At 43.5% G+C, this 27,716-nt stretch overlaps 1 protein-coding gene and 1 long non-coding RNA gene across 2 annotated transcripts in view; both read right to left on the reverse strand.

The window, feature by feature from the left end:
• Positions 1 to 3,077: 3,077 nt before the first annotated feature.
• Positions 3,078 to 12,834, reverse strand: elfn1b (extracellular leucine-rich repeat and fibronectin type III domain containing 1b). The gene is made up of 4 exons (XM_069666797.1): positions 12,545 to 12,834; positions 12,299 to 12,452; positions 10,475 to 10,641; positions 3,078 to 8,816 (listed from the first exon to the last, which is right to left on the reverse strand). The coding sequence occupies exons 1-4, from the start codon at positions 12,832 to 12,834 to the stop codon at positions 6,719 to 6,721; spliced, it is 2,709 nt and encodes a 902-aa protein (XP_069522898.1). The 3' UTR covers positions 3,078 to 6,718.
• Positions 12,835 to 13,169: 335 nt separating this feature from the next.
• LOC138594237 (uncharacterized) overlaps positions 13,170 to 27,716 on the reverse strand; it is a 166,670-nt gene continuing 152,123 nt past the window's right edge. The window contains exon 3 of the long non-coding RNA XR_011308439.1: positions 13,170 to 13,258. This is a non-coding gene — a long non-coding RNA (uncharacterized lncRNA). The remainder of the gene's footprint in view (positions 13,259 to 27,716) is intronic.

Below are 27,716 nucleotides of genomic sequence, written 5' to 3' on the forward strand. Positions count from 1 at the left end.
AACATACATGTAGTTAGAGTTTTAATTATCAAAGATCTATTTTTAGCTCGTCTTCATCATCGTATAAAGGTCGTTAACAAAATGAACACTGCTATAACCTAAGCTTTGTGTTCGTAGTGAGTAGTTCCCAAGCCCAAGCAGGATACCTTTTGACCGACACACTCATCTTGATGGTTAAAACCAAACCAGTGTATTTCAGCCTGGAGTACATGTACTTACTCACTCTGTGACATAACCATCCATGTTGAATCCAACAGTCGGCCGTTAGATAAGCAGTGTTTGTGAGATTCATTTAGGATTTCTGGTGTTCCTTGTGTAACCACAGCGTCAGACAGTTTTTTAACGTGTATGAAAAATGAAAAAGTAAATCTGCACCTTGTGTTGTAACGCTGATGCCTCTCAGAGCGAAGCACTCCACTCCAGCACTGCTTCATGCTCCGTAAAGCTTCTCATTTAACGCCTCTCGCCGAAATTGGACGGCATTACTATGTAGAGAACGGCTGTTCGGGGGAAAGGAGCCTGTTTAGATCCTTTTTTGTAATTAAAGGTAGCCTAGATTTCACATAATGACGCTCAAGCTGCTGCGAGATAAAACATCATCTTTTGTTTGGCAGTGAACAGAAACCTGGAATTGCCAGAGAAGTGGGGTACTTCACCAACGCGGTGCACTTCCTCGCACAGAAAGACTCTTATTTTCAGAGTTGTTTTAAATGCTGCGTTTTTCATGCAGTAAAAAAACTGGCTCGGGGCAGAGACACCGACTCTCGAGTTACTTCTCATTAGATGGTTCACTCGGTCCACTCACTTCTTACTGTCAAATAAAAATTTAGCAGAGTAAGCATCCTAATTCATCTCACCAAGGACGCGCTCCAAAAGTGCCTTTCATCCACAGTGCCAATTCAACATTACATTCTCACCCGTTTTTTGAAGTCGCTCCTGAAACAGTGTTGTGACTGAGGGCATCTTGGGTTTGTCAGTGTTCATGTTAATCCAACTTTTCCGTCAGCAGATTTGGCCCAGATTTACATTCACCCAGATTGAGTTTGGAATGAGATGAGTCAGAGCGTAGGTTTGCCAAATTAGCCTTTTTTCTAATGGGTTATGCAATATATTTAACTTCACAAATGTCAGTCGGTAATGGACTTAGCAGTGTGAATCATTAATTACTGTAATGTATTTTTGTGACCATGTGCAACTACCGAGTTCACCAGATATCACACAGCAGGACTCAGTTAAAGTCTTGGAGTTTGTAGCCATGCAGAGATTCACGCTTAAAGAGACTTGATCCACCACTTTGTGCCAGACTGAAACATCTCAACAAGATTGATTGACATCAATTTTTGCATTGATCTTCATGGTCCCCAGAGGATGACTCTTAATGCCTTGGTGATCCATTGGCTTTTCCTATAGCCCCACTAAAAGTTACTGCTGATCAACTGAAATGTTCTACTGAGAGGATTGGCTTTAAGTGATATCCAAACATTCATGGTACTTAGAGGTGCCCAGTCCTGCATGTTTTAGGTTGCTCTGTACTCTAACACGCCTGATTTGAATGATCTGCAATCAACCGAAGCTTGTCAGGGAACGGACAACGAGCAGATCATTCACATCAGGTGTGTTACTGTGCGTTCACACCGAACGCCAAGTGAATATTTGCCTCGCATTACTCGCGCAAGTATGACCGCCGGATCAAAATTTGAGTTTAAATAACAGGAGAATATTCAATATATACAATTGGAAGGTTGGCTGTTTGATCTCTGGCTGCTACAGGCACATGTCGAAGTGTCCTTGGGCAAGATACTGAAGTCCAATTTGCTCCTGAAGGCATGGCCATCGTTTGAATGTGCAGAGACCGTGATTGGAGATTGGCATCGCAGCGTTTGCCGTCAGTGTGTGAATGTGAGTAGAATAGGGTGAATGTGACATGTAGTGCACTTCGAGTGGTCTGAAGACCAGAAGAGTGCTCTATAAGAGCAGTCCATTCATGTACACTGAGATGTTGAAATTCAACATCGTATCACGCTGACGTTAGCTTTTAGCTCAATGCACTGCCCGGCCAAAGCATCGTCTCGAAGAGCTGCTAGCATGGCCGACGTCTTGTTTACATCTATTTGTCAAAGCTGTCAACAATATAAATGCCGTTTGAAATCTTGATTTGTTTGCCATTAAATGGTCAGAAAGACACCAAAATAACTTCCTTCATTACTTGCATGTCAGTCTGAATTTACGCTTGTTTACCGTCACTTTAATTCTTCGTCTTGAATTTTGCCTCCACATAAGCTGAGTGAGTCCCTTGCAGCAGTTGGTGTGAATTGTCTTTGCATTTGCTTGTCATGTAATCGCACCATGAGAAAAATGTGCTTCCCCTTGTGTCATAGCATTACGGAAGCCCCGAGCAGACATGCTTACATTTTATTTCCTCAGTTTTTCAGTGATAACGAGTCATTTCCGGTTTTCTCGACTTATTTATCTCGTTATCTCGTAACAACGCTGCACCACTGTATCGTCACATGATCATAACTTGTATCCTCAGTTGGAAAAGCACAAAAACACAGTTTAACTTACCTCATCAGTGTGGGCAATGGCAGAATGGCATGTCGTTGTTTGTCCTGTCACAGTGACCAGTCTTATTTATCCCGAGGTAACGGGATAAATAAGTTGAGATCTCGAGATAACAAACTAAAAAGGGAGTAGATATAATGTACGGATGCATGTCGGCTTAGGGCTTCCTTAGTTTAAACGATCATGTGACCTTGACAACAACACAGGCTTAAACACCATCTTAAACCTCAGACCACAGCTAAGCCAAACAGAGCAACAGCTCCTGCATGTCTTCGACTTCTTGTCTTACGGTTTGGTAGTTTGTCATTCCAGAGACAGTGTTCCTTTTATTCCGGGTTATTCTCCAGAACAATAGAGACACTTAGTGTCAGCAGCTGTCCCTGACGTTCTCATGGAGTCCTTCTGACAGTGTGTTCTGCGGTTTGTCCGGAGTAAACGGGGCGCTGCTAATCGTTCTGTTGAATTTTTTTAATGTAACTTTTCAAATTTCAGAGACAGATATTACAAAACCTTATATTACACCAAAATTGTCTATGGCTAGATGTATGTTATGTGTAATGTTGATAACCCTTTAAGCATTTATTCAAGCAAAAGTAATCAATCAAACGTCGTTGAAATGTGAAATGAAAGTCCTGAGTGTGTTCAAAACATCTGGTATGCGTATGGTTTCTCCAGGAAAGGAGACAGTGAAAGAAAGGCTATTTTATTGTGCTCATTTTAATTTTTTGACAAGAAAATAAAGAAAGCCTCTGAGAGATCCTATGGCAGAACGTTCTCTCTCTCTCTCTCTCTCCTCTCTCGCTCCTGAGTCATTCACTAGAAGCAAATAACACGAGCTTCCACTGAAGGTTCCCTTGCAGCATGCTCCATTGTCGTTTCTGTCTGGTGTCAGTAGGACCTCTATTTATTTCCACTTTCTAGGCATTGTTGTTTCAAAAACACAGTTTCTCTTCATCACGCCTCAAAGAATAGCGGCGCTGATTGGGGTCACCGTCGACTGGTTGCCTCGCCCGTCAGTTCATTGTTGTCTGATTCGAGGCGAGCGCCGCTACTCTTTGACACGTGATGAAGTCAGGCCATTATTTTTCATAAACAGAACAAAAGAACAAACAAAAACAGTAGTTTAATACATCGCTACATTGATATTACTGTTACTCAAAGAATGCTCAAGTGAGGCTTAAGAATCAAGCAATTATAAAATTGCAGTCATGAAAGTATAAGTTAAGAAACCAGGATATTTTTTTTTTGATTTTCAAAGCAATGTTTAAGTTAAAAAGATGAAAGAAAGTTGAATGTTTTTAAGGCTGTTGTTTAGTTAAAGCCACAATCTGGGACGTGTAATGCAGAAACAACCAAAGCTCATCAGTGTCCTTTCAATCAGAGTCGGATGTTGTCTGCAGCAGCGCCGTTGTTGTAGCTGCTGCAGGAACGGGAGCAAAAACGTCTTCTTTGTTTTTTTTACCGCACACATGAGCGTGTGTCGCAGTGCTACAAACAGCTGTGGCCTTTCCACTAACCCACGATTATGGCTTTAACTGGGCTTGATGACTTGAGCATTCTGAACTCATTATAGCAGAGAAAAAAGATTTTATACAGTGTTTCCATTCACCAATAAACGCTTCTTTGTTTGCCAGCTCTGTTGTTCCCTTTGTGTAGTGTTCAGTGTTGATTCAAGGATGGAGTCAATTCGGTTTCAACCCAGAAAGCAAGCGTTTGATTCAGTCGGTGTTTGCATTTGTAATTACAAATTGTGTGTCAATACTTCCAACACAAGCTTGTTAAATTAAAAATCCACTGGATTGAACTGCTCTTGACTCCAGCCTTGATTTACGCCCTTTCTGAATGAGTTGTTGTAGCACAGTTCTGTATATTATAAACAGCAGTATTTATCACGTCTCCTCTTTCAGGATTCAGAGCCTGCAGATATTGCAGACACACACGTCGTCACTTTTCCACACGCTAGTGACACTAAGCACATTTTACTGACACACTTCTCATATCAGGAACTTTTTTCAGTTAAAAATCTTTGATAAGGCAAAACCCCATTGCAATTTCTTCGCCTGCAGTAGCAATTTTGTTCTTCAGACAACATTTGGCTCAAATGGTGACACAAACTGCTCCGTGAGAATCTCCCCACAGTGGGCCACGTTTGTATTTTAGAAAGCCAAAATATGCCCGATGTAATCCTAAAACACAGGTGACCATCTGAACAAAGTTCTCTAAGATGAGGACACTGTTTGAAGAACAGCTTGTACATCAGAAACAGATACTCCAGCTGCTGAACAGTATTAATTTCTTGAAGAATACATTCATCTGTGTGGTTATGGTTGCGTGTGCGTGTGCACACTTGAATGTTTATGTGTATGCATGTGCTAGAGTTGTAACTGTAAGGATGATGGTGAGTAAATAGTTGGGGCCACGTCGGGGGCGATAAGGGTTAATTTACTACCACAGTACTTTGGTCTTAGAAATGATTGGAGGATAGAAGGGGAGCAGTGAGCCAATGGTGGTGGATCGTTTTGTGCAAATTGTTGTTCTGTTTGGCAACTGACGCGTATCAATGTAAAGGAGAAGAGGTCTGTAAATAGTTTAAAATCATTTCAAACACTTTTTTTTATCAAGTTGGCACAATGGCACCACAGTGGAACCAGAGGAATCCAAAAAGTCAAAGTAAAAAACCTGCGAAATGGGAGAAGAGGAAATTAATGGTTGATAAAACACAGTGGATCTACAGTATATCGGGAAGGAAGCTGAGAGTTTTAGGTCTTTTCCTAAGAGTCGTTTTTTGATTTTGAACAGTGCAGATATGTTTCCCCTGTGGGAATTGAAGACATTCATTTGAAGATTAGAATTTTTAGTTCGATTTCAAAATCAAAAACGTACCGTTGTAAGTGAGCAGGTAGGTAACTAACTTGGGACTCTGGTTTCTGAAAAGTCTGAAAGATTTCAAAACCGTGTTGTACAAACAAAACAGTCACCTCTGTTGCAAATATAGAACTTCTTTCTCTCTCTCATCTGTACAGCGTTTCCCTCTTTAGGAGGATGAGGAGCGGGTGTTGCGGGGATTCACCAAGAGAAAAGACGGGTTTGTTTTTGGCTCGGCAGCGAGCACATTCCTCTTGGTAGAAAAGATGAACTCAAATGTCTCGTCCGTCACACTGTTTGTCTCTGTTGGTGCGCACTTCTCAGCTGAGAGGTTCAAAACAGTCAAAACACAGTCACACGACAGAGCCATGCCATAGTCAAATAATAGTATATTAATGATGAGGAGCATAGGAATAATAAGAAGACCAGTAATGTAATAAGAATAATTAATAGTAATAACATATCATTCTAGGATTTTTAAATTCTGTATATAAAAACAGTGGCGAGGAGAAGTTGGTACACAGTAGGGCTCTACTATCCCCTTGGTTGATTTGGCACATTATACTCACTCTCTGGTGAGAGCTACCTACTCATTCTCAGCACAGTTGAATATTCCTGTTGCCTGGCGACCCATCCAGAATTTGTCGTTTTGATGTTTTGAAATCTTCAAAATAGCGGCAAATCTTTCAAAAAGTCTTTTTTTTTTTTTTCACAGCACTATCGCAAGGTTGCGATGCAAAAAACAACCACCCCAGCTGAAAGCAAAAATCTTGATCAAACCTCATCGGAGCGAGAATTGGTGAGGCTCGTCTGCCGCTGTGAGGTTCGATGAACGTCCGTCTCAAGGCAGATTAAGAGCAGGCTGTTCAGGATGGGTTGCCCGGTAACGTTTAAGGTTTCTGTTCTTAATGTTGGTTATTTTTTTTCTTCATTCAAAACTTAGTACAAATAGCTACATAAGTCTGAGCTATAATTTCATTACATTACAAAAAGTTACTCAGTCTCTCTATAAGTTATGATTCTTGTTTTTCAATATAATATATTAGTTTGGTCCTCCTTGATGTTCTCAGAAGCAAAGGCTTGGTTTGGGTGAAGTATGAACCAATGTGTGTGTGTGTGTTTAGATATATCTTATGTGTGTAGTTTAATTCTGTAGATCCTGTAAGTTGTGTGTGTTTGTGTGTATTTACAGGTCGTTCATGTATCAGTCTGTGTATCTGTATCAATATGTTACGGGAGCTGTGTTGGTATTTTCCATCTTCAAAGTGTTTGGGGGTCTCCAGGTGAGGGATCAGGTCTTCTGCTGGGCAGACACACCCTTCCAGTAGTCCAGTATGTCATGAAGATCCTCATCCTTGGCAAACTGAACCTTTCGCCTCAGTGCGTGTCCAGCTGCCACATATCCTTCGTCCTCCATGGACGCCTGCCGGTGCCTCTTGCGGTGCAGTTTGAACCTCTCCCACAGCCCCAGGGTCGGGGTGCAGAGGAGCCCTTCCTCCTCCTCGTCTTCCTCTGGGCTGGAGCAGTAGCTGAGGTTGTGGTACTGGGGCGAGAGCGGGTAGTGAGGCGAGAGCTGGGAGTAGGCAAGCTCCCGCTGCTTGGCCTGCCTGCTAAGGGTGAGGGGGTCTAACACAGACGGCTTACGGCCTGGGTGGTGGTGGAGCTCCTGCAGGATCTGGGGATGGTGCTGCAGGTCTTGGAGGTGTTGCTGGGAACCGGGATAGGAGTGGCGGTGCTCGTTGTACTGACGTATTCTCTGGGCTTCAGCTCGTAGAATAGCTGCTGCCGGGTTGACGGTACGGATGGACTCTCCTCCTCCTCCGCCGCCTCTTTCTCCTCTCTCTCCGGGTGAGGTCCTCTCGATGTAGCGGGTCTCTGACGAGTGGTAGCCTCCTTCTGAGCGGAATGACCGAGGGCTCCGGGCAGAACCTGGAGAAGAGGAGGTGCTGGGCCTTTTGGAGGACGGGGGAGCCTCCATGCTGTGGTGTCGCTGCAGCGAATGATGGTAGCTTCTTCCCCTCTCATCTCTTCCTCCTCGTCCTCCCTTATACACTGGAGAGAGAAACTCAGTACCTCTTTCTCCCCTCTCTCCCTGCTCAGAAAGAAGCACCAGCTGTGGCTCTGCCGTTGAAACAGCCCCTCCACCTGCAGAGGGGGACTTCATCCCCTGTTGAAAGGAGGTAGACTCAGATTTGAGAGCATCTATACAATTGTTGATGATCTGGTTCACTTTATCAACTTCTTTAGCGATGGTTGAGATCTCTGCTACTGAGCCCTGTGGATTTGCTTGCGGGGACATCTCTCTTTCTCGGTCTCTTTCTCGCTCTCGTTCTCTCTCCCTTTCGATGCCTGACCCTCTCACCTCCATGTAGTTTAGTTTAGCAGGCTTGTGCGCTGGTGTTTCTATCACCTCCTGCAGCTTATATGGATCTATCTCCCCACCCTGAGGAAGGTACGGCATTCTGGAGAGACTGTCGCCTGCAGCAAGCTTCTGGGAAACCGATCCTCCGCCCCCTCCCTCTATATCCCCTTCTCCACCATACTTGAGCTCTATCAGAGTCCTCTGGATCCTGCTCATCTTCCTCTCCTTCTCCTCCATGATCCTCTTCTTCCTAAGGCAGTGGACAACTAGGCCAAGGATGAGTAGCATGCCAAACAAACAGCCCAGGATAGTCATAATGTAGTGGGTAGCTGACGACTGATTGGCAGTCCTTCCAGCTCCAGCCCGGCGGCCAGTTGAGAGGGTCAGACAGGTGTGGTTGAAGCGCAGGGAGTTTCGTATAGAAGCCACACAATATGTGTAGTCTGTGTTAGGCTTTAAGTTCTTCAGCTCAATATCTTCTCTCTGATTTTTCAGGTTCTGGATATCAGTGAAGAAGCTGTTGTTATAAAGCACCAGGATGTACATTTTCCTGTACGGATGAGGAATCTGAACGTTTATCACAGCGCTCGAATGTTGCACCTGCTTCAAAGTCATAAGCGGATTGACGTCAGAGAATATGGGGCTTAAGCTGATCTCCTCATCTGGAGGGGTCCCAGAGGCACAATCATCCAATCCACAGGGAGAGGCGTAATCTGGGCGCAGGGTGGTGGAATCGGACGAGCCGAGGACAAAGAAGGGCGTCACTCCGTCGTCTGTGCATACGAGGCTGAGTACGTGCAGAGCATTGCGTTGGGTTGGCATGCGGGGGTTCTGGCTCAGGAGGTTGTAGCCAAAGAATCCTTGAGGGGAGTCGCACACCATTCTCTCGCTCGTCCTGTTGGGGAAGGCTGAGAGCCAGCGCAGGAAACCCAGCAGCTCACAGGAGCAGTTGAAGGGGTTGGTGTAAAGTTCACAGGTGGTCAGCTTTGAGAGTCCAGAGAACAAACTGCCATCCAGCACCTGGATCCTGCAGAGGGACAAAGGGGTAATCTGGTCTTTAGATATACTCACATAGCTGAATACAGTGTCACCAATCTGTCATAGCAAAACATACTTATTTGATTGATCTACAACATTTTCTTCTCCTTAGTTAAGTCTTGGCTCCAACAGATTAGGGTTGTCTTCCATTCAAATCTTGCCCAGCTGTGCTGTGATTGGCTAATACTTTTGTGCTGGGATTGGCTAGGAAAGCCAATAGGTCAGACAACGATGAGGTCAGCCCTGACGTACTATTTTATCACAAACCATAATCTTCTCCTGACCGAACCTAGTAGTGTTGGACCCTAAACCCTAAGTTGTCATTGTTCAGGCACCAACACTGCTTTGCTAAGTACCCAAACACTGGCTTTGTTTGGGCCAAAACTTTAAACCAACACAGATGTATACATGGAACACAGATAGCGGGTTCCTGTACTCCTGGATGAATGAAGAACACTGCTTAGGGGTGAAAGAACTTCCTTGCAGAAAGCCCTGAGGGCAAACTTTGAGTTTGAGGCAAAGAGTATTTACCAAATCACATTAGCGCTCGCCTTTCACAGCACAGGAGGGTGGAATTAGGGGGGAGCTTGTTTTTTAGGGGGAAAAATAATGCTTAGAGATATGGGTGTGGTATGCACTGGGTAATGTAGCCTTAAGCAAAGATGCGAAGCACACTACAGAAGGCTGGTGAGTTCAGTTATTCTCTACTCTGCATTCCCATATTTTGTGTATTTTCAAACTTGTAGTCTTCAGTCCTCTCAAGTGACATCACTTTAGGCAATTTCACAGACTTTGCACAGCTCCCTCTGGAGCCACAAAAGACATGTTATTTTCTGAACTTTTTTTTTTCCAGTTATGCAGTTGTACTCCCAAAGACCCGTACAAAGACTTTGATCCATAAAATCGGCGCACTTTCCCTTAAAACGCTCTCGTTTCTTAGTTCTCTTATACTTCGCTTTGCGGTCTTAAACATCTCCCAAAATACCTTTCAACAAGCCCCGAAGAGCAGTTGAACTTGTTCCATTCAGCTGTTGCTTTCACATTAAAGTCGAGAGATCAATACCAGTTACAGTGCAGATAGCAAGAACAAGACAGCTATTCCCACTGAGAACAAGCGGGAATCTCAACTTTTATTGAAAACATGGGTGGTTGCAGCCGTGCATCATGATTTACTGAGGATCCTGGCAGAAAGAAAATAAGTGTCTGTGCATCTTTTGTGCTGCTTTTTTCACTGTTTGACCGACATCAGTTCAAATTGGTGAATTGGGAACGCAGCTGTTGATGGTGACTGATTATATTTTCCAACCAGCTCTGCTCAGTTCCAGTTTAGGACTGCAATAATTATAATCAGTTTTTGTTAAAATTGTTCATTAAAATTTCCCAGAGCCCTGGTCTTTTTAATTAGTTGTTTTGTCCAATTAACAGTTGCAAATTGGGACCAGTAATCCAAGTGCAAGCCGACTACTTTTTTTAGACAGTCAATGTTTTGTTTTTTCATTCGAGGGTGACTTGAGAGGTTAACTGGCAATAAGACTTGATGGGATTGTTTTCTTTAAATCCTCCAATCAATTAATCAGCTAATTGTTTCAGCACTATCACAACATGTTTTCTTCTGTTAGACACACAAACACAGACACAGGCTGATACCTGTTCATGGAGAGGTCTATATTCTCTATGTTGGGGCATTCCCAGAAGGTGTTGGGTGTAACAGTCTCGATGAGGTTGGCCTGCAGGTAGAGATACTGCAGCTTGCCCAGGCCTCGCAGCATCCCCTCTGTCAGGTTCCTTAACTTGTTAAAACCCATCTGGAGAACCTGGGGAGGCAAAGACAAGTGGGATTATTCTAATCTCTGAAGTGCCGGCCAACGGCAGGCATCACTCAGTGCAAGCTGGAAACATGCAGAACAAACAGACGATGGTTCAGCACAATCATGTTTCACATGGTGATCTAAGCCTCTGTGCTGCGCTGAAGATCTTGTTCACATTTTACCTCCTGGAACAGCTCCAGCAGCTCGGGTGTATGTGTAAGCACGCCAGCTCATTATGGCTGTGTTCAGCTCGGTTTGGTGAAGACACTTTTGCCTCGATGTCTTTGGAAGCCATAACGAGCGGGTGTTGTCTTTGTTGTGTGTCCGTTTTCATCTGTGTAATGACGGAAGAATTTGGATCCTTTTCTTTAGTAGTAGTAGCAGTATCAAAGTCAAAGCAGCTCCTTTGATTACAGTTCAGAGTCCTTCAGTCAAAATGCTACTGGATTAAAAGTGCTGGGGTTTTACTAGCAAAGTGTTCATTATGAAGAATGGAAGGGTGTTATCTAGTCGAGCAACGACTTTGACTTCATAAAATTCAATGTGATTCAATGTCAAAATTATGATTTAAGTCGAAATATTTCTTTGAAAGACAAAAGTAAGAAAGATTATGAGTCCGACAAGGCACCGGTGTACCTGACAGGTGTTGTATGAATGTAAAAGGGTGCCTACCCAAGAGTCTAAATATTGTCCAATATGCAGTACTTCTATGTGTATGTGCATTTACAGATGCATTTCAGTGATTATGTGTGCACATCAATGACTGTATGTAAGACAGAAGTGTCAGGGTCTGAAAATTGCATTCAGCCTATGCATTCTTCTTAATGGCCATCAGGCGAGCAACTCCACTTCTCGTCCTATTTAAAGGAAACCGCTGTGAAAATGACCCCACTTCTCACTTGATTGATTACCCGTTAATATTTTCCAAATGAATTAACTGTCTCATTCGCTATTTCAAGTCTTCTACAATACAGCATGGTGTTCGTTTCATAAATGATTCTCTCATTCAGAGTAAAATTGAGCAATATGCTTTAGGGCCCTGGTTCTCAACTGGTGGGTCGGGACCCAAAAGTGGGTCGCAGAGCTGTTTTCAGTGGGTCGCAGATGTGTGCTTTAAAAAAAAAAGTTGTGGTCAAAAGTCGATGCTGTGCTTTTATTTTGAAAAACATTGGTTTCCTATGACGTGCGTGCAGTAGAAGTGTAGTTCATTCACACTCCATGTGTCCGCTGATTGGGTAATCAGTTACATTTACATTCTTGTAACTTGATGAGCCTGGCAGTAGCTGCATTTATGTTGCATGTTTTTAGTTTATTTCGGTTGAAAAAAAGCGGCTTATTGAATGAACTGTAGAGGTAGTGTGTTCTTATGCAAACTGCACAGATTTTAATTAAATACATGTGATTGGTTATAAAATGTGGTTCACAATTCATCATTAAGGAGGTGGTCGTGTTCTGTCTTTTTGCTAGCCAAAGATAGCATCTCAGTGAATCATGGATGCACCTTGCTAATCAAGCTAGCCTTAGCTGATGACTTACCATTTGCTAACCCCGCCGACTCGAACCCCCCATCCAACTATAGCCACTCAAGGCTGCGATACGGCAGCCCACAGACCATTGGGTGACATCACATCACTTCCACATTGTACATTATATGATTGCTCACCTGCAGGTTGAATTGGGCTGAGAAGGCCCCATCTTCCACGTAGCTGATATCGTTCTTGGTGAGGTTCAGATAGGTGAGGTTGCCAAAGCGACTGAGTGACGAGTAGTGGACCGACCGTATCTTGTTCTCATTCAGCCTCAGATCCACTATAGTGCTGTTGAGACAAACATGACCACTTTAGATATGTGGCAAAATGTATGTGTAATGTATGTTATGTCAACAAACCTGAACTGTACGTTTTCTTACCTGTTTATGTGGGAGGGGATGGCCTCATAAGGCGGCTGGTTCATACTGCAGATAGCCAGCCACACAAAGCCCTTCTCCCCTTCGATAAGCCAGCAGTCCGCTGTTACCATTGGCAGCCGCATTATTGACAGCAGGGCGAGCCAACAGAGGAAGGAGCTGGCTGTGGAGAGGACCACAGATGAAGAACCTCCAGTCAAGTTGTGTCTCTGCCGTCCCTGTCCTGTCCTCTGGGCCATCGGGGATGTGGTCACAATATCCATTGGAGAAAGTCGAGCAGAGATGCTTGCCATCTAACATTTATTCATGCAGGCTGGCGCCATTTGAAAGGCAGTGAGGGCTTGCGTACACGGATATATCTCAGAGTATGTTGCCTATTTTCAGCCTGAGGTGAAGTCACAGCATGGTAAAAGGTTTCTTAGCTTGGCTTGTAGTCGGACACCAAATTGAAATTGTGTTAGGAATTAAGGAAGTGGAAATAAGCGCAGGAATGGGATGAATCACTAGTTTGGCAGTATGTGTCTCCAGGTAAACTGTATCAATTGTCTAATTAGGGGGTCACATTTGATTTCTTATGTATAAATTGGCAAGCGGAAGTCGCCCTGATGCCAGATTGGCTGCTGCTCATGTCTTCTGTGGCCATCTGTATCTCTGATTGGATGAGCTCCTCTTTTCTTTCTTCCTCATCGCTCACTGCGCTGGTGTGAGAACTCGTCCCTGGAGGGAAAAGGAGAGAGAGAGAGAGAGAGAGAGAGAGAGAGAGAGAGAGAGAGGGAGGAGGGTGTTAGAAAAGAATCTGAAATGAAACACAGGGGTTTACGTTGTGAGATACCAACAAACACAACCCTGTTACCAGCGTGATGGGATCGAGCTTTTCTTCTTATGTAACAGTCTGGCATGCATACACACACCCACACACTGAAATCTATGCACACACACACACTTTGTATACTCATAAGGTATTTCTTGACAAGTCCAATTAGCTCACTCTGCTGCACATGCACAACAAGCACCTGCAAATCTTAAAACACACACAGCTAGCCTCTGCTGTTTGCACACACACACACACACACGCTGATTTTCTTGCCACACCATTAGCCTCGGGGCCTTGAAAGGCCTGAGCTAAGAATTGCCTTTACTCTGATACTGTATCTAATTAATTAATCTGCTCTAAATAAAACACTTCCCGGGAAAAACAGCTGATGTCTGATGGAACAGAACACAGTGAGAGGGAGGAGGTGAAAAGAAAGAGTCTCGCAGAGAGCTGTGGAGTGGCGAGGAAGAGGAGGAGGCGGAAAAAGTGAGTGCCAGAGAGTGGTGAGGAAAGATGTTTGGAGGAGGGGAGAGAGATAGAGCAAAGAGTGAGTTGAAGGGAGGGATGAGGACAGAAGGAGGCAGTGATTCTGTGAGAAAAGAGACAGGCCTGTATGTGTCTCTGTCTGTCTGGGGAATCTGCTACAATAGTAGCTCCCTCATCTCTTATCTTTGAGAGCCCTTCTCTCAGCTGTGAGAGAGGAGCAAACAGGAAGTGACATCATGGAGGTGAAGGAGCAGGACGGTGCAAAAGGTCTGGACACCCTCTAAGCATCTTTTGGCTGCCGTTCCTCCCGTATTGATTACAGATGAATAGCAAAGCAGAGAGGTGCTGGTGTTTCTCCTCTGATCCGCGCAGCGAGCAGGATTTTTGTGAATGGGACGAAGCTGCTCTGAACTCTGTGTCCTTGTGAAGTCCTGACGTCACACTCTGCGTCTCTGAGTCTGCGTTATCTCTCAGTGAGGGTCTCTTTGATGTGTCTTTCTAAAACGTGTTCCGAGGGTGTTAACCAATTCTCTCAGAAACAAGTACCTACAGTTTCTGATGGAGTATAAAACCTTCCTTGTTTTAAGACAGAAACACACATTTGTTAGCAGGTTGTTCATTTGGGCTGTTATAGCTAACATGATTATTTGCTTCTACTATCATCTTTTTAGAAGAAAAAAAAACGCTTAAAAAGATCATATAAAACGATTATATTTGCCTCTTATCTCATCTTTCCAGTTTCTTTACCATAATCTCTGCGGTCTAAAGACAGACTAATGGCTCGGTGACAATGCAAGACATGTTTTGCATGTCTAATGTTTACCATGTTTGCGTGTTAGCATGCTACCATTTGCTAATAAATACTTGTGACAGAGTAAAGCTGAGGCCAATGACATTAGTTTTGCATCTGCTAAAGTACCTAGGGCTACGGGGAGCCAGACTGCACAAGGCAACCAAGGAGACATCAGAGGACGTGGAGAAGGCCAGCTTTTGGCTTTTTTCTCATTTAGAGAAAAATTCGTATCTATTTGCAGATTCTACATAGAAATGTAGATGATATAGATTCTACATAGCAATATAGAATCTATAGGCAGGGACGTGGATTTCTGGGAAGGCAAGCCTTCTGTTTGAACTACACTTGTAGTCCCAGTAATATTGACCAATCATCTATCAGCAGGCTGCGGCGTATGCAGGAAAAACAGTCCATGAGGAGAGCAAAGCAGGAAGAACGTAATGCGCCGCAATGACATCCCGGCTCCCGTCAACGTGATCTGACTTCTTATTAATCTCTATAAACACACATCTGCATGCTAACAGCTAACAATCTGTTCTAGATCTAAAATTTAACTTGAATTCCCTTGACACTGTGTCACAAAAGCCGTTCAGCATTCCGATTTCCTGACTTCCTCAAATGCATCAGATCAATCCGGCCTCCGTTCAACAAACGGAAAAGTTTTCTTCTCCTCTTGAAGACAGACCTGACAAAGCTTCAATTTTTACTTCTTACTAATCTGCATCATGATGTTGACATTTGGGCAAAGGTAAGACCCGTTAATAACAAGTAAATCACAAGGAAACGGTTTCTCTTTCTGTAACAATGCAGCACGCGGAAAAGGAAGTCTTGACGGGAAGTCGATTATCGCTTACCGCCCGGCACGTTCACCGGTGTCCCCAGAGGCTGTATCGTCTCAGACTGTAGCCGATGGGATCCGAGATCGAAAAACAGATAACACCACTGCGACATGCCAATAAGGACCTTGAATAAGGATATTAATGAATAGCAATGGTTATCAGATTTCCCGTCCAAATATGGTCACTTCTGACACGAGGCTTCACAACAGATGACATCACAGGGACTCTGTCTCTCTTCATACAAAGTCTATGATGCTGTGTATCACTCAGCATTATGTTGACGTCGACAATGCCACACCTACTTCTTGTTCACTAAATAACTTGTTGCTCAAATGACCTCAGTCTGTTAACCTTGTTATTTTGAATCTGCAACAGCTGAGGCTTCTGGGAAATTGTGTTTTTAAGAAATACACCATCCCGGTCTGGACGAATGGATTGAACCCCACACAATACTGTTGAACAATATTATGTTGTAGTGCTCTGCTCTCTACGTCACCAATGTACACAGGCGTACGCTATCGTTTGTGTATGCACACACACAAAGGCTTTTCCACCCAGTCAGCACAATCTATAATTGATGGTGAGACTTCCTCCCACATAGCATGAGACAAACTACCCAGTTAGGCCACCAGAGAAAGGGTAGGAACTGCTGCCAGCCACGCACACTAAACAAAGAAAATCACAGATGCACAGGAAATGTCCTTTTTGCTGACCAAGGGTTAAGCTCGGGTAAACAAACTGCGGAGAGCGGAGAACATGGGGGTGTTACAAGGATGCAGAGCAGCCAGGGAGACCAAACAGTTTAGTTAACATGCAGAGACGGCGGATTTCTTCCTGAACTCCTTTTATACGGAGGTAAGCGACGCCGGCTGAAGGAGCAGACGACAGAACAGGAGAGCAGAAAGAGATACAGTCGCAGTAACCGGCTCGCACTTGACCTCCTTTTGTAGTAAATACACTTGTAGTGGGGAACATGATATGCGCAGAAGGAACTGTTAAAGAGTCTGTCGGCCTCTTTTACATTTTGCATCATTCATTGCCTTTCCCCGGCCGAGCTCTCGCTCGGCAGCTGAGAACAACCATGTGGAATATTCCAGCACTCAGCATCATGACCGGCTCGCTTTCCAGTCGTGTCACGCTCAAAGATTTATGGGGTACAAAGCGTCATGCGGAGGGAGACGGAGGTGGACTCTAACCTTGCTTTACTGAAGGGGTGACAGTTATGGTGTCATGGACGCCACAATTCAAGATATAGATTCTGTCGATGTGCACGTTTTTCAAAATAAAATGTATGATAAAAAACCCGAGGAGTGTGGCTTGATGACAGAACTGTGATACACACACAGAAAGTGGTGTGTGCACCTTTTTCACACTTCTACTGGTGCTGAGTTTTTCTGCAAACATCCCGATTTCATTCAGCTCATCTACACACACAAACACACAGTCAGAAGCAACTAAAGCCGCTGTAAGAAGACAAAAAAGTCCAGAGTTCTTCGACATAATGAATCTAAATGCTGTCAAACCTTAGACAGAATATTCTCAGACCCTCATAGATCAAAATCATCTCACAGCAGCAGCTTGTCAGAAGAAATGAAACGCAGCAAATGAGGCAAAATAACAAAAAACTATGTTCAAATGAAACACACACTTTAAAGTTTTAAGCTTCCATCACACAAAACAACATCTCGATTGTTTTGCCGATGCTCGATTATCCTCTCAGACCTCCGTGCTAACGGGGCGTCCGATGTGGAGATGAAGATACAGTGAAGATGTTGAATCCTGCAGAAAGAGGTTAAAGCTGCTTTCATTCCTGTTTGTTTGATACTCGACAAGATTTCAGTGACATTTGGATGAAAGTTCGGCCAAAAAGTATTTACAAAGTTGCAGATCAAGAAAGATATTTTTCCTGTTTCTTTTCTAACATTTGCTTTAACTGAAATATAAATCTGACAAGTGTGTTTGTCTATTTTCTTTGGGAGGATTCTTTGGATATAAAGTTTTAGTATTTTCTAAACTAACTACTGTAGCTTCGTATTTCACAATAAAACATGAGACAGCATCAGTGTTCCCACACTCCCACAACATATACTATAAAAAATAAAATAACTTATAAGCCCTTTTACATGGCGGTTCCGCCACAGCACCAGCATGCTGTCACCTTTACCCTTCTGAATTGGACCAAGCACTGCCGGCATGAAGCGTAAACAAACAGCTTCACATACACACGGCACCATTCAGCCCTGCCGGCTCCACTGTTTACACTGACGCCATTACGCCTGTGTTTCTCCTCCTTTACCTCTCAGAGGTGGAACGACTTCGCCCCACCGCTCAGCCTCTGTGCGTTTTACATAGAAGACAGAACGTAACAGAGGCGTGATAATCCCGCCTTGAACTGGCAGTGTAAAAAGGGCTACAGTAACTTAAGTGTATTCAAATTTGGGTATTTATATTGTAATTCAGGCGATACTTTTCATCACTTACTCACAACATTGTCAAAATAGATGCTGGGATCTAGGAACAGAGATATATGCTGACAACAAGTCTCACAAGAGCAAGAACCATGAGCAGTCAGGTCGTTAAGACAGTGTAGTGTGATATCGAGCAGCAACTGGTCTAGCCTCAGGAAACACCACCACCTCCTTAATGATGAATCGCAACCCACATTTTTTAACCAGTCAAATTCATTTAATAAAAATCTGTGAAAGCCAAAATGACAAGCAGACTCCTGTCGGGCTCATCAGTTTCAAGCATGCAAATGTAACTGTAGCTGGGATTACCCAATCAGTGACTACATGGAGTGTGAATAAACTACACTTCCACTGCACGCACGTCATAGGAAACCCATGTCCTTCAAAATAAAAGACGTTTGCTTTTGTCAGATAAGAAGCACCATTTGAAGCATTTGTTTGAATCCAGAATTATCCAACATTTTGACTTCATTCTGCCTAACAGCAGCTACCTCCACACATTTGCATCTCGCAGCCCACAGCTCCTGTTTTCTTCCAGTGACTGATGAAGAGCACTTAGGAGATGGGTTTTACTCCTGGGCAGGTTGTGAGCCGGGCAGAAAAATGAGCACATTAATAACAGGCACACATTTATGTACGCACTAAGGTACACGGAAAAGAAGAACGCACACACACACAATACATACAATCTCAATATGCAGCGGGGCGTCACACACTCTGCCAGTTCGCCCATTACTATTCCATACCACGCTGGAAAACAGCAGCACCCAACAAATCTGAGAGCAGCCATCAACAGGAAGAATGATGATGAAGGTGATGGAAGAGCAGGAAGATGAATTACCCATGATGCCCATATACAGTCCTCTGTATGTGTGTGTTGGTTACTGTGAATCTATAGTGTGTTTGCATCTGGGCCGGGCCCTGGAGAAGAAGGTAGTGATGAAGACGAAGGCCTTTTCTTGTGTCCTGTCCACTTGAGTTGATATCTGCAGTTTAAAGTTTTTATGAAATCTAATTATGTTTCCCGTAACAAGGCACGGTTATTTTGAGCCTTTTTTTTGTTGGTAGATTAGTTTCAAATGTTGCAGGATTAACAGAGCGAGAAGCAGCCGAAGTGAGGCGTTAGAAAAAAGCTGCAGGTGACAGGCTGAACACCTCCAACTCGTCACAAAGTTAACCGGCTCCTCTCACTGTTCCCTGCTGTTGTGTGGAGGAAATTGCGCAGCACGAAATCAGATCGCGGTTGCAATTATTTTTGACTGACTTGTTTATTAAACCGGTGTGAGTGTGTTTGCACTCTAAACAGCTGCTGTGTCGGATTTTTTGACAAAGAAGCTGCTCCAGGAGCGCTCGCTGTCGTATTTTACAGCACAAGGTAACTATGTGTGAAGTTAAACCAACCAAGAGTTTAATGTTGAGATAACGTCAAAATGTATCTTTGTATCTGTATCTTCAAACTTACAATGTTGGTAGGCCTGCTGATTGGTGTGATATCTGTGGGGGCATGCACTGAGTAAGAGATAACATATAGTGAGCAGGTTGTGATCGGGGTCCTGCTCTTCTTTATAAGAAAGTAAGACTCAAACTTTTAGTCCAGCTTTAGTGTCCCCTTGTTTCTAACGGCTCTGCGGTCTTTGCTTTGAAACCCTCTCTTGGCTGCGCTGTACACGCTGTCACACCTCTCTTAATGCTGTATGGATCCTACACTTCAACAGGCTATTTGGGGATCGCTCCCAAATAATTTAGATATTTATGTAACACAGCAATATGGACGCAAGTAGAGTACAGTTGCTCCCTTTTGTTGCCTGGAGCCCTGACGGAGACGTGCAGTCTTTAATAGTGCTTTGAGTTCATCGTGTAAATTTGTCTGCTTAAAGGCTTGAAAATCCAGAAACTCATTTCTCTGCCGGAGTTCAAAGCCTTCATCGGAGCTGCGATGGGAGTTGTCATCGCTGTGAATAAGTTGTTGGTTTTCTGGGCCTCTGTCTTTCAGTTTCTCTGTCTGACTGTCCCCAGACTTTCCTGATTTATCCTCAAACTTCCACAGTTAGCTTCCACCTTATCGGCGAGGTCTCCATTGATGTAACCTGGTTAAATATAGCCTGGGTAACCAAATGAAAAGAAAATTGAAAAGTAAAGTGAATTCCCTTTGCCTGTGTTTTTACTATGAAGCGTATTGATTCCCCAGGACAGGGAGATGTCAGACCGTGGACGAGCTTGTGAAGGATTAATCTGTTTTCGGCGTCTCGGGACCTCACATCAAACCGTATTACGCAGTCTGTTCCGGGCAAGGCGAAACTACTCGCCCCCCTGGTGTATACGCACTCACGCGCGCACTTTACATGGCACAAATGACACATGAGATTTGTGCAATCGATGAAAGTGAGTCATGTGAATTAGATTAGATTACAGAGCAAAGAGGAGTGAGGAGGAAGGGAGGAAGAAAGGGGAGAGGGGTGTTGAAGGGAGTCGGATCAAACGGCAGCCGCTCGGAGGGAAATACAACCGCACCTCTCACGACGGGAGACGCGAGCGCGTGTGCGTCTGTCTGTTTGTCTGTCTGTCAGTCTGTCACCCCTCGATTCAAACACATCTACGAGAACGTAATTTGTTTTGACTCCCGTCTCCACTCGTCCGTTTTTTCAATCCCGACCTCCCCCTCTTCTATCAGAGTGATTGACTTTTACGGAAATATGTCTCCAACATCACACAAAATCACACATGCCTGATGGGGGTAGCGTCTTTTCTTTGCCCTCAACTCCACCTCAGAGGTTTCAAAGGAGGAGGGGGCAGGAATGGGGGAGTGTAGGGGGGTTGCGCTGACGTCCAGACTCGGCGTGATGGACGTTTCTATAAGAGATACGGAAACACAGAGCGTGACGGACATTTCTATTATAGAAATATTCCGCAGCCTGCTATGCAGCCGCTGGTGTTGACACAGGGAGGGAGAGGTGCTTGCTGCTGTGGTGTATGGGAGGGGAAGAGGGACAAAATAGGGAAAATAAAGCTTCTGAAACAAGCGATATTTCTCATCATGGTGTAACATCTTTGTCTCATCTGTCTTTTTCTGCCTGTCTGTCTGCGTCTTTGCAGTGTGGCGGGTAACGCCGGAATAATAGGCGCCGCTGATATAAATCTCCTTCCCTCGGCCCTACGGTGCTCCGCTTGTCACTCCCCTGCAGAGAGACGTGAACATGCGAGATGCCATGGATGATCCTCTGTGGCGAGGCAATGTATGGTTACGTAATGCGTTTTAGTATTCAGGGAGGAGAAAGAGAACAGAGGCAAAGGAAAGATGTGAAGCAGCGATGGAAAAGATTCAGAGCTACATGAAAGAGAGAGCAGAGAGAATGAGGGCAAGGACCAGAGAGGAAGTGTGTCATAGAATCAGTGTTTGTGTCCTTGTTGTTGTGCTTTTTATGATCAAATAGTGAATAAAATACTGAATCGTGGGCAGAAGATGTGGAGTTTGGAGTATTCCAGGATAATTACATATACTACACGCTATACTTCAGCCCATTTATCGGCTGTTCTAGCTTTAAATTCTATCAAATGATCATCATTAACAAATGGACTTTGCTGCTGGACACTAAATGGACCTTGAGGTGAGTTTGTGTGTCAAAATAAAGTCTGAATTCAGAAGGAAAAGAGAGTAAAAGGTTTATTTAATGTGGCCAGCCCTGTTTAAGTACCTGAGGTCCGGGGCTATTTGTCATGGTTTGTGGTTCGGTTTAAATGAAGGTAAATGTTACCGCTACAGAATGCTCCAAAAGGATATTACATGCAGAGATTTCATTCACAAACTCTCTGACCTTTTAACAGTTCAACTGAAGATAAATCTGATATCATTTTACAATAATGAACCAAAAAGTCCTGAAAATGAACATGATGTAGTGAAGCAGGTTTGTTCCTCTTTCAAATCATCTGGATATCCCTCAGTTATCTCCTGATCTCTCTCGGGATTTCAAACCTGTTTTAGACAAAATAACAAGCTTCACAACTTTCTGGCAGAAGTTTGGGAAAGTACTATTCCTGTTTCACTTTGCAAATACCATACAGAAACGGATTTCCCAGCTCTGTGGTAAAGAACACAAACCTCAACTCCGTCCATTAGTTACAGTGAGGCCATGTCTACACGTACACAGGTATTATTAAAAACTGAGTTTTGGCCTCCTTCGTCCCGTTCTCATAAGCTCGGTTATAAAAAATCCCCATCCAAACGAAAACGCAAAAACACAACAGACTCGCTGTCATAAGAGTGCCACACCAACAGGCGGCGAAATAACCCAGTTATGCAAAGAAGAAGAAGAAGAATTGTAACCAATCAAAAGTCTAAAGAATCTATCCCGACGCCTTTGTTCCTCAGTATAGTGGACGAGCAACTGTACATATCTGTGTAAACGTGTATAAAGTCCTGTTAAGCATCACTGTTTTTGTCACGTCCGTCATTTTGCAAGGAATGACGCCTCATTTGTGACGCCTCACAAAGGAGATAACGACGCACAGCCTGACGTCACGAGCCAAAAACGCCGTTTACCCCGACTCACATTTCTAAAAGTCTTCACCCTGGCCGGAGTTTTACAAGCGACCTAAAACGTTTGTGTGTGGACGAAAACGCAGAGAAAAATCTTTTCTCTTCGTTTTGAAAAATACCTGTGTACATGTGGACATGGCCTGAGACATTTGAAATGAAAACACCTCATCAAAGCACGCGGTATCATAAGTTACATTTATGCATTATAATTAATGGATAAAATTAATTAATTTCATTGGGTGAAATGTTTGGTGTCCACTTTTGGCCTCATACATTTTTCAGGTATTTGAGTGGCAGATAAAAATCTGAGTTTAAATCAATAGTAATTGGGCGCCGGTTCAGCCTAAAGGTTAAATCGCGTGTCCCATACACAAAGGCTACAGCTGCCCCCCGCCCTACTTCCAACACTATCCACTGTCTCTCCCTCTCTCTCTCTTTTTCTCTCAATAAAGGCATAAAAAGCCCCAAAATTAATAAATTAAAAAAAACAATAAATAATCTTTTATCAAAGCATTTTAACATTTTGATTTAAAATAAAGTTAAAATGTTTTTCATTCATTCGCTCACTTAGTCGTATTGATTTCAAAGTAAAAGCCTTTTCAAAGAGATTTATGCAATTTCATTTAAAAATAGTACAAGGACAAAATTAAAATTAAACTATTTAAAGGCAGATTTATTGTTTAAAATGTGAAAATGTATTCTGTGACTTTAACTTAACATGAAACACGTGGAGCGGCAGTAAAGACCAGGAAGAGGTAAAGCCTGTGACAGGTGTGACACAGACCACAGTGATGATGGTGTGAAGTGTAGGCCTATATCACAAAATTACCACCATCACCTGACACCTCTCCAAGAGCTGACACACACACACGCACACAAACAGAAGCCAGCACAGAAAACCAAACACGTACACAGGTGTGACATCTGTGTGTGTGTGTGTGTGTGTTTGTGTGTCTGTATCTCTCTCTCTGAGCAGGCAGTAGGCCAAAGAGGGTTTTAACACGCTTAATGGGATTTCACACTCGGAAGTACACACACGCACACACACACTCACACACGCACACTAATGTTGAAGATAAACATGTCTGAAAGCTATGTGTGATCCCAGACAAATACACACACACCCACACATGCACACTCTGATATAAAAGGATTTGTCAGGCTCCCACATTGTACACATGCAAATCTAATGGACTCCAGTATACACACACACGCACACACGCACACACACGCAGTTACTCGATTCCAAAAAAAGCTGCTTTACACACCTGCCAGAGATGAAACAGACGCACACACAGGTGGTTGTATCGTCTGTACAAACCTGCCATTATACGTCTGTCCAGCAGTGACCATTGTGACCTGTTACTCCTCATTTGAGCACCAGACTAAAAAACATCAAGCCTTTCAGAATAAAATACTTCCTGCCTTCAGGGAGACGCTTATATTTTGCTTTTTGGCATAAGAGGGCAGCCGTAGTAAGACAGGATTCACAGCAGCTACTAGCGATCCCAGCGGTGACTCAGAAATGTGTCAAAATGTTCAGAGACAATTTTTCAAACTGCTCCTGCACCACGATCCATTTCTCCTCTGTTCATTCATTGCTTTGCCAATACATGACTAAATACAATATGTCTGGCGGAGCTTCAGAGCTGCAGAACAGGGAGGCCATAGTGCTACAGAAAAGTAGTGTAAATAGCTGTGTTGTGCAGAAACTGAGTGTTTGGAGCAGGCTGAACAATACGGATCAGCAGCAGAGAAAGTAGAAAATGCTGCAGGAGCAGTGTGAGAGGTTTCTGTGGACTGTTTTTTTCATGACTCTGGGTCACTGCTGGAATCTATTCTAAGAGCAAAATCACACAATAGCAATAGTTCAGACCAAAATCAATCCATTACAATGGGAGTACTGCAGTCTGAGCATGCATTTGTTCTGTGTGGAGATGCTTTTTTCCAAAGAAATGTAGCAACAAGGTAAAAACCAAGCTGAAAACGTAATGTAGACGTGTGAATTCATCCTGATGACCTTTTACAAAATGTCCCCAAGGTGCTGATCTTTAAGGCAACAAGAGCAAGAGAGTCTGAAATGAAGGAGCTACTTTATTAGCAGTGCAGCAGAATGTCCCGCTGGACTAGACGGTACAATGCATACCATATGTAAAACAGCTTTCCTTGTTTGACTCCGGCTAGTAACTATAAAGGAGTCCACCACAGGAATGAACAATTACACTTAAAAACATCACACCTGTTTCAATCATGAGGCTGAACCTTAGCCCAAATATATACATCAAAGAAATGTCAGTGCCACACTTCAACAATGTTTTCTACATGGTTTCTGTTCATTGAAGGTTTGACTTGGGTTCTTTAAATTCTTGTTGCATCTTCTTTTCCTGCAATGGTTTAATGGCACCAGATTGGAGAATTGGCAGCACCAACTGTTTATCCCAATGCTCCAAATCACAGAACAATAGTTCATGAAAACAACTTTGTGTTTCACCATTTTTGTGTCAATTTGGTTTGAATTTGATTTCTATGGTGATGTGTTGAGTGTTGAGTAAAGAACAGGTAAAGCATAGTCTTTATGACACCAGTCGAACTAAGACACCTGTCGTCTTTAATTAAAGCCCCCCTCCAGTGAAACTCAAGTGTTTAACATTATAAACATCTCCATGTGGTGTTCTTCAGGTGCTACAAGACATATCAGGGACAGCATCAGCAGTCATCTCCATGGCTGGGCCTGTCTGCTTTTAAACTGCAGTGTACCAAGGACAGGCTGAGCAACACGTTTTCAGATTGGCAGGTTTGAGACGTCACAAACCTAAGGAGCCAATCCCGTTAATGGACGGGGTGACGCTATGCATATCATTACGTGCAACCTATGGCAACCACTTTGGCGATGCACAAGCCAGCTGTAACCATTATCGTCATTTTTGCAAACTCACTACTGAATGCTAACGTTAAAGTTACTACTACTAATTACTACATTTCAAGCTAGCTAAGTTTCAACAAGCTGCCACTAAACAATGGCAGAGACGTGTTTTGTTTTGGGCTGTCATTTTACAAAAGGAGAAACGTAGCACATAGTGGGCAGGGACTTTGCAGATTCAGGAATTTTTAATGATGGTAATTAAATCTATTTTGCAGAAAAAAACATAATTTATTATTTCAAGCAGAGCATTTTATGCGTCTTATAACACGACTGGAGCTGCTCTTTAAAGCTGGGGTTAAACAACTTCATCATAATTTCATACAATAAAGAAAAAAGTTGCCAGCCCATCCTTTGAGGCCCCCCTCTCCAAAACGTTCCCCTTACACGAACGTGCAGTGTGGCTAATGCTGGAAGACAGCAGCAGATGTGAGAGTTTTTTCTCGAGATTGATAGGTAGGAAAGCAGTTAAGCAATCCCGCCGCGCAAGCCAAATGAAATGATCGGATGAACTTAGTACAGGTCTGCAAAAGCCGACTGATACCAGATTTTATAACTTGTTCTTCGAGCATCTGATCTATTGATTGCTGTTGAGATGTGAAGAGAGGTGCACCATATACAAAATAACAAAAACTCAACTGTGTTAACTAACTGGTTAGCAACTTAGAGCACATTCAGTCATTGCATCAGCATGATTCCTCACCGCCAATTTCACAAGGCCGCAAATAATATTTCACTGTAGGGTACCAACTTCTATGACTCCAATCTTCATGCAGGAGCAACTTTTCGGAGCTACATTTCAAGCCTAAAGGCAGTGACAAATATATAGTCTGAAGGTTTTCTTCTGAATTATTCCTGTAAGAGCACTTCTTCTCTTTAGACAGATTATACTCTAAAGCAGGAGTGTTAGGGATCAATCTTCTGCTCCTCCAGAAAATAGTCCCCTGACTTTGGAGAGAAGTGGACTGATTTTTTTCCAAACAAGCGGCTCTCCTGTAGTTATCTGTTGTCTTTAGAGCGTGCAGTAAAATATGGGACCTCTTCACAGAGAGAGAGAGAGAGAAAGAGAGAGAGAGAGTGATAGAAAGCAGAGCTTATGTGCTCTGGTAGGTGGACCGTGTTATGGCCTGTCTGAAAACTTCTGCAAAGTTTGGCTTTAGAACTTCAACAGACAAATGACCAAGCCTACATACCATAACTCATCAGTATACTACAGTATCTGTCTCTCTCTCTAACACACACACACACACACGCACACACACACACACACACACACACGCACACGCACACGCACACGCACACGCACACAGCAAGAAGCAGCTGAAGAAGCATCACTCAGACACCTCAAGCTGTTAATTTACTTCCTGTCTCGATACGAGCAGCCAACTGTGAAATGTTATAAAAGGAACACCAGTGTGACCACCGAGCACATGAACACACACACACACACACACACACACACACACACACACCAACAACCAAAATCACTTTTCCTCACTGCCACTTCCTGATAAACACATTACGGTTAAAAGTATTCATACAACCCGTAACTGTGCCACCAGAACATGTTTGTGTCTCTGCATGCCTGCCAGCTTGTGTTGTTCACTTTGTGTGTGTGTGTGTGTGTGCGTGTGTCTGTGTGTGTGAGAGTTGTTGACTGATTTTGGGAGGACGAACCTAATGGAAATGCTGCTCCCCTGTTATCCAGGTCCCTGCTGTGTTGACAGAGAGGGAGACCCCCTACTGCGGTGGTGGGAACAGAAATTGAGATAAATGATGGAAATAAGGGAACACTGTGATACGAACTCTTTTTTTAGTCTCTCTCAGAGCTGAATAATCTGTCACCAGCAGGCTCTCATTCTCAAGTCATCAACAATGGCAGCTTGGTAAGTGGTCTAATGCATACATTTATGACACTGTAAAAACTACTCTTGCTGACTGTTTTAATGTTGCGCTGCGTTCAGGTAATGTGGTATGAAAAGCATGAAAGTCTGCATGGGGTGGCAGGAACAGGTGATCACACAAACATGGGACTTTCTTTCAGCAGATTGTGGTTTGGTGCTGTGTTAAACAAACAGTCAACATTGTCGTCTTTAAAGAAACATATCAAGTATACTGACATAACGTCCACAGGTAAGTTAGATACTGGTACAGGCTCTTGTAATATCACGCATTGACTACTGCAACTCCCTCCTGGCAGGCCTTCCTGCATGCACATTCAAACCTCTGCAGATGATCCAGAACGCAGCAGCGTGTCTGGTCTTCAATCAACCCAAAACAACACACGTCACTCCACTGCTCATATCCCTCCGCTGGCTCCC

Source organism: Semicossyphus pulcher, unplaced genomic scaffold (genome assembly GCF_022749685.1).
Source record: "Semicossyphus pulcher isolate SPU_LCO1_2020_fin unplaced genomic scaffold, fSemPul1.0.p SCAF_17, whole genome shotgun sequence".
Taxonomy (NCBI): Eukaryota; Metazoa; Chordata; class Actinopteri; order Labriformes; family Labridae; genus Semicossyphus; species Semicossyphus pulcher.

What these genes read in the sequence shown, in the direction of transcription:
- elfn1b (XM_069666797.1), bottom strand. Translation starts at nt 12,834, where the DNA reads ATGGCAAGCATCTCTGCTCGACTTTCTCCAATGGATATTGTGACCACA. An exon ending in ATCCCCTCCCACATAAACAG is followed by an intron (nt 12,453 to 12,544) that starts GTAAGAAAACGT and finishes TTGTCTCAACAG; the next exon opens with CACTATAGTGGATCTGAGGC. An exon ending in CAGCCCAATTCAACCTGCAG is followed by an intron (nt 10,642 to 12,298) that starts GTGAGCAATCAT and finishes TTGCCTCCCCAG; the next exon opens with GTTCTCCAGATGGGTTTTAA.